This window comes from Mus caroli, chromosome 1 (assembly GCF_900094665.2).
Source record: "Mus caroli chromosome 1, CAROLI_EIJ_v1.1, whole genome shotgun sequence".
Classification (NCBI taxonomy): domain Eukaryota; kingdom Metazoa; phylum Chordata; class Mammalia; order Rodentia; family Muridae; genus Mus; species Mus caroli.
In genome coordinates, this window is record NC_034570.1 from 119,780,770 (window position 1) to 119,788,376 (window position 7,607).

The 7,607-nt window shown below is 42.1% G+C and overlaps 1 protein-coding gene across 2 annotated transcripts in view; it reads right to left on the reverse strand.

The window, feature by feature from the left end:
- Positions 1–7,607, reverse strand: part of Zranb3 (zinc finger RANBP2-type containing 3) — a 151,669-nt gene that overhangs the window by 138,505 nt on the left and 5,557 nt on the right. For both annotated transcript variants that reach the window (XM_021160555.1, XM_021160564.1), the window contains exon 2: positions 1,597–1,764. In XM_021160555.1, the coding sequence (XP_021016214.1) occupies positions 1,597–1,764 (168 nt within the window). The remainder of the gene's footprint in view (positions 1–1,596; positions 1,765–7,607) is intronic.

The following is a 7,607-nucleotide window of genomic DNA, read 5'->3' on the forward strand; positions in this document are numbered from 1 at the left end:
AGCAGCAATTTACAGTGAGATGATTTACAGTGAGATGATACACTTAGGTATGAAGGAGCATATCAAGACAGCAGCAATTTACAGTGAGATGATTTCAAAATAAGTAGGATGGGTTGTGAAAGGACTACAGGATGCCACCTAACCTTTGCTCAATGTTGTTTTATGTTTAAAGATTTTCATAAAACTGGTAGAGAAAACATGATACGTGAAACTATGGGATCAAGAGAACACTATCTGTGATGGTTTGTATATTCTTGGACCAGGGAGTGGCACCATTTGGAGGTGTGGTCTTGTTGGAATAAGTGTGACCTGGTAGGTGTGTCACTGTGGGTGTGTGCATAAGATCCTCACCCTAGTTGCCTAGAAGTCAGTCTTCCACTAGCAGCGTTTGGATGAAGATGTAGAACTCTTAGCTCCTCCTCCACCATGCCTGCCTGGATGCTGCCATGCTCCCACCTTGATGATAATGGACTGAACCTCTGAATCTGTAAGCCAGCCCAATTAAATGTTGTTTTTTATAAGACTTGCCTTGGTCATGGTGTCTGTTCACAGCAGTAAAACCCTAACTAATACACTATCCATAAAAATAAAGAAAACCATGTAATGGCCGGATCTGAAAGAGAGTATTACAGAAATTGTAATAGTTAAAATATGAAATGTTCCCACAGGGTCAAATGTTCGAATAGTGTGGCACTGGGAGACGGTGAAGCTTGCTGAGGTAGTTGGGGCACAGCTGGAGGAAGTGCGTTGCTACAGGGTGAGATTTCAGGCTATCACTGAGCCCCACTTCCCCTTTTGCCTCTCACCCAGAGCCCCTTCTGTGCTTCCCCACTACGGTGGACAGTGTCGTGTACAATGAGAAGCAAACAGAGCTTTCCCTCTCCGCTTTTGTCAGGTCTTCTGGCACGGTGGCACGGGAAGGGTTAGCCTATACAGTGCTGGAAGAAGCAAAGCAGGCAAATAGATCAACATCAGATGGCTGCTACTCTGATCTGGGGAAAAAAGGAGTAAAAGGCAATGGGGATGCGTGTGTCACGTACAGTGCATATTCAAGAAGTGTGTCAATATGACATCTTGAGAGGCCTCAGTTACTCTAACACTTGAGATACCTGAAGCCTGGCATGGTGGAACACCTTTAGTCTCAGTACTCAGGAGGCAGAACTAGGAGAAACTCTGAATATTTGAGGCCAGTTTGGTCTGCACAGTGAGCTCCAGGACAGCAAGGACTATGTAGAGGGACCCTGTCTCAACAAACAATAAAAATGACACCAGAAGACCTGAGTCTGATGGCCAGATCTCACACGGTGGAAAGAGAGAACTTACTCTGGCAAGCCGACCTCACCAAGTACACTCTGGCACATATGTACAGCAAGGGCAAGGATAAATAAAATGCAACTAAAGAACAGCATTGTTCAATCCATTTCTACCTGAACTATAAGTCAATTACAGCTTATGGATAGCATCTATTTCAGTACAATCAATTTGACTACAGAAAATTTGAGATAAATGAAAAGCCTGAATTAAGCAGAGCTTGGCTTTTTCACACAGTCATTTTTAATTCAGTAATTTCTAGCATGCCATATCAAAGCACTGTACCTGCCATCTCTTCTGAGGGCAAAAACGATGCCATCTTTTTGGAATGGAAGCAGTTTTGTTCTAAGCTTGTCTGGTAAAAAATCCAGCTGTGTATACGATTCGCTTGTTAAACAAGAAATCTGCGGTGTGGGAGTCTTCTTCTTGCTACCAGCTGTAGGCATGGTGAGCCTGAAAACCAGGAACAACAACAAACAAAGGGGTGAGGGAGATTGCAGAACCTACCATGCATGCCAATTCCATTCTTCATACCCATGCAGATATGAAAGGCTCCCCTTAGACTACTTCAATCATGTTCCCGGAGGTAGGCTGCTAAGAAACCCAAAGGTACTGCGTCCAAAGTCACATAATTCACTCGAAGAACAGCTCCTCCATTCCATGTTGAAACATAATGTAGCCATACCCATTTCAAACAAAGAAATACATCACTGAAAGAAAATCACATATCAACGATTTTTTTTTTTACCCCCTGCCCCCATCAAATGGATTTTTACAAAGCTAACAATATTTAAGCCTTCTGAAATGTTTTTTTTTCCCCCCATTGGTTATGGTACTATAGACTAAATTCTGGACTCAGAAATACTAAACCAAAAAGTGCTCTACTATTTGAGCTACAATTCCTTCTCAGAAAAAAAAAGAAAAAAAAGAAAGTATGTTCGAGGTGATATAAAAATTCTTTGTATAGATGTCTCAGTGGGCAAAAGTGCTTGCTTTCTGAGTTTGATCCCCAGGCCCATGTCAAAAAGGAAAAAACTGACTACACAAAGTTCTCTTTTGAACTTTATGTATGCACTGACACATGAAATAAAGCAATCAAAACAATAACTATTGTCTAGAAGAATTTTTTTTTTGGGGGGGGGGGGTTTGAGACAGGGTTTCTCTGTATAGCCCTGGCTGTCCTGGAACTCACTTTGTAGACCAGGCTGGCCTCGAACTCAGAAATCCACCTGCCTCTGCCTCCCGAGTGCTGGGATTAAAGGCGTGCGCCACCACGCCCGGCTTGTCTAGAAGAATTTAATGAAAGATAGATTTAGTAGAATTCACTTTTAAATAATGCTCTTAAAAAGTAAGGCTTGCACTGGGCATGTGCGTCCCCACACAGGAGGCAGAGGCTGACAAGATCTCTACAAGAAGACCAGCCTGCTCCACATACTGAGTTCCAGGCCAACTAGGGCTAGGTGGTGTGAACTTGTCTCAAAAGGTGGGTGAGGGGGAAATGGTATACAAGAGAATACTGAAAGTCATTATGATAAAATCTGAAAGGTAAAACACCCAGACCATGTAGTCAAAACAAGGCAGAAGTGAGACCAAAGTGTGGGCCTTTTCTCCCTTTTCATCATTGGAAACATGCCAGGGTGGTACATTTTGCTTTGTGGCTAAATCACAGTAAAAATACCTGTTTTTAACAGTCAGACTACTTGCCCTAATGAGAGGTACAGTTAAAAATGCTCAACACCCAACCTCTTTAATTCCATAGTGTCATGCATTCAGAAGTATGAATCTCAGTGTATGCATACATTTAGTAGACTCTGGCTATATATATAATAGTGAACACAGATGTCCTTCTGAAACTCTTCTACAGGGAATTGTTTGATATTAGGTAGAATAGAACCAAGACTTGTAGACTTGTAGGTCTGGGATACACATACATACATACATACATATTACTTGATATAGAATAGGACCAAGACTTGTACTTGTAGATCTGGGATACACACACACACACACATATACACATACATACATACATATATGCATGTATATAATATATATACATACATTTAAAAGGATGTTTATCCTTTATATAATTTTAATATATATGTATATATTAAATAATATGCACATATACTAAAATTGAAGCCTGAATGATTAACTTAGTAACCAAAGCAAAAAGTGTCCTTGGAAGAAGTACATTATATACAAGAACCCTGGCTTGGGAAGCAAAGGAAGCCCCGGGTAAGACGTCTGGGTCATCTTTCTGGCCTTTTCCATTGCTCCACCCTCCTCACTTCCACCTGGATTCCAGACCACAGAATCCTCATGGTTCTTATCCCACCATGGTCAACTCTTCTCAGTCTAAAACTCAGTCCTCGCCAACTTTTTGTTTGTTTGTTTGTTTTTGGTTTTTCGAGACAGGGTTTCTCTGTGTAGCCCTTGCTGTCCTGGAACTCACTCTGTAGACCAGGCTGGCCTCGAACTCAGAAATCCGCCTGCCTCTGCCTCCCAAGTGCTGGGATTAAAGGCGTGTGCCACCACGCCCGGCTCCTCGCCAACTTTTAATGGCAGAATGAATTAGGGCTCAGTTCTTGTAGCTTTCTTTCATGGTTTTAAATATTAGTTCTCTGACAACTTCTACATTTACACATGAGGAACACTTTTAAACTTCAGATTCACATGTCTAACGAGGCATCTCTACCTGGCAAAGTGGAATTCTAACTCTTCCCTAATGTTTGTTTCATTCACTCATAGCCTTATCCATTGCACCCATCCTGGTACTCATACTCCATTCTGTCTCAAAATGCACATCCACCTATTCAGCAACGTCCGTGAGTCTCTAAGTCGACATTCCGAATGTATCCAGAATCTTACAATTCTAATCCTTTACAGATCTACTTGCCACTGTCTCTAGTCAGAATTCCTAGAACAATTTAACTGGTATTAGCCATGTCTACCTTTTCCTTTATTCTTTCTCAAATATAGCAGGCAGCAAGGGACTTTGGAAACCACTGCTAGATCCTATCCATTATCAGAACAGTTCCTTTTCTGAGGTCTCAGGGCCTCTGCTGGCTTTCCATCCCTTGGATCACCCCCCACCCCCTCCCCACCCACCCACTCCTTACCTCTCTCCACCACTGACCCACTTTTATTGTGCTAATGCCTCATACTCTCAGTCCTCAGAACTAGCTCTGCTGAATAGCATTCTTCCCCCAGGGGCCAGCATAACTGCCTTCCCTTGTCCTTCACCATGGTCATTTTATCAGTAAATGTAACTTGTCTGCATTATTTAAAATTCTAGCTCCTCAGATCTCTACCCCGCCTCACTTATTTTCCTTGCTAACATCTATCATCTTACAAAGAACTATATAACTTATATTTTTACTGTTTATTCTGTTTACCTTGTCATGGATATAAGCTTCATAAAGGCTTATTGGGGCTTTTGCTTTTTTGTGTAATGAGATTTGAACATAAAGCCTTCCTTGTGCTTGCTAAACAGGCACTCTGCCACTGAGTGTCATATTTTCTTAGTCTTTTACTTTTTACTTTAATACAGGGTCTGGCTAAGACAACCAGGCTGGCCTTGGCCTTGAAGTCAACAACTCAAAGATTTCCATCTGTTTTGTTTACTACTGTTACACACCCAGGAGGACCAGGCAATGTGTACTCAATATTGTCTCTTTAAAATTCCAAAGGACTGGCTGGGTGTGGTGGTGCATACACCTTTAATTCCAGCACTCAGGAGGCGGAGGCAGAGGCAGGCAGATCTCTGAATTAAGAGACCATTCTTGTCTACAGAGCTAGTTTTAGAACAGCCAGGGCCATACAGAGAAACCCTGTCTCCATCAGTCAATAAATAAAAATCAGTAAGTCTTCAAGTCCAGAGGGCAGGACAGAAGCTAGAGATGAGAGGGTCTAAACTGTGACCATAGCATGCGCAGTGCTAGTGTTGAACCAGTGTGCAATTCACATTTGTGAGATGGAGCAAGGCAGGAATCAAAGGACTAGTACAGTGCTTTGCATGCACAAGTCACTCTAGTACACACAAAGTATATACTAAATTCAAATTATAACACAGAAGTTTGTGCAGTTCATAGAGTGAATAAGATTAGATCTAGTGCTCTTAACAGCTAAACTACTCTCCAGCCCCAATCTAGCTATACTTACAAGTCATGAGTAAACTAAAGCCTACATTTAATAAACTGGAATGTTTTAGTGTCAAAATTTAATATTATAAAATAGTATATTGATTACAATAAACAGAATTACATAATATTTCCCGACTGGCTTATCACAAGGCTTCCTAAGCTGCTATATCAAATATCAATTACTTTAAAAGCAAAAACACCTTTCGTTCCATAGATAACTGTTTTCGGGATAATGATAAAATAACTCCCATTTATTGGAAGGTAGCTGAATGAAAAAAAGAAATAAAAAGGACATGACTGCTCCTAGGTATGGTGGAGGAGAAAGTTTATAATAGATATATGTGGGAGGGCATAGCCAGAGGCAGGGGAATCTGGGCGAGTTCAGAATAGTCAATACTGGGAGCCTTATGAGAAGGGGAAGGAGAGGGAGAGGAAAGAGAGAGGAACTAGGAGTAGCAGCTAGGAGGCCAATCCCTAGGAAGAGAAACCCCATCCCTAGGGAAGGGGAGTTCAGGGTAGAGGGAGGGGTATGCCAGCCATACCCTGTAACAGGTAGGGACTGAGGGAGAACCTGGTAGAGAGGTCCACCAATACCTACCATACCAACTCCCACTTATAATTTCTTCTATAGAGACACTATGCTAAGACATAAAATCTTCTGTAATTCTCAAAGCAAATTACAAAGCATTTATTTTTGCTGTTGTTGTTGTCATTGTTTTTTTTTTTTTCCGAGACAGGGTTTCTCTGTGTAGACCTGGCTGTCCTGGAACTCTGTAGACCAGGCTGGCCTCAGAAATCCGCCTGCCTCTGCCTCCTAAGTGCTGGGATTAAAGGCGTGCGCCACCACTGCCCAGCTTTGTTTGGCTTTTTTGTTGTTGTTGTTGTTTTTAAGATTTATTTATTTTATATATGTGAGTACACTGTAGCTGTTGCTGTCTTCAGACACATCAGAAGAGGGCATCAGATCCCATTACAGATAGTTATGAGCTACTATGTGGTTGCTGGGAATTGAAATCAGGACCTGTGGAAGAGCAGTCAGTGTTCTTAACCACTGAGCCATCTCTCCAGCCCTTTGTTGTTGTTTTTTACATTTACTTATCCTGTGAGGGGTTCTACATGTCTTTGAAAGTACTACAGCATCTGTGTAGAGATCAGGGAACTTTTGGGAATTAATCATCTTTCCAGCAGGTAAATTCTGGGGACTAAGCCCAGGTCTTCAGCCTTGCCAGCAAGCAGGTGCCTTTATCTATTATGCTATCTTGCTGGACCACAAAATATTGTTATCTGTGTTAAGTTTCAAACCCTGGACAAATGAGGTACTTACTTAACATATCAAAATGGACCTGGCACCCAAGTTCTCCCAGCATCCCTCAGTTCCTATCTAGTACGGGGTATGGCTGGCATGCCCTATCCTCTACCCTGAACTCCCCAGACCTGGGACCAGTCTGCCCTTTCCCAGAAGCTCTTTCTTATATAATCTAGCCATTTTGGTTACCAGCCTCTTTTGCACCTTTGCCCTCTTGGCTACTGCACCTGGTTCCCCTCTCTCCATATGGCCCAGCTCAGTCAGGTCATACCTACTTTGGACTCTCCTAGATGTCCTTGCCGCTGCCCTTTTATCAATAATAATCTTTCTCCTCCAATATACCTAGGAGTAGTCATGTTCCTTTTCTTTTAACTTCTTTCTTTCTTTCTTTCTTTCTTTCTTTCTTTCTTTCTTTCTTTCTTTCTTCCTTCCTTTCCTTCTTTCTTTCTATTTTTCATTCAATCTGCATGTTAAAGTTGGGATACTGAGCTAATAAATAATTTACACAAGTCTCAGAACTGCTGATGACACCTAGTCTAGGACTCTGGTGTGATATAAAAGTCTGAACTTTTCCATTCTACAACATTGCTTCCAGATCCATCATCTGATAATATTTAACCAGTGCCTAGCAAGTGCCTGTAATCCCAGTACTCAGGAGGGAGAAGCAGAAGGATTAGGAGTTCAAGGTCAGCCTCAGCTACCTAGGGAGTTCAAGGCTATCCTGAGCAACTTGAGGCTCATATAAAAACAAAAACAAGCCGGGCGTGGTGGCGCACACCTTTAATCCCAGCACTTGGGAGGCAGAGGCAGGTGGATTTCTGAGTTCGAGGCCAGCCTGGTCTACA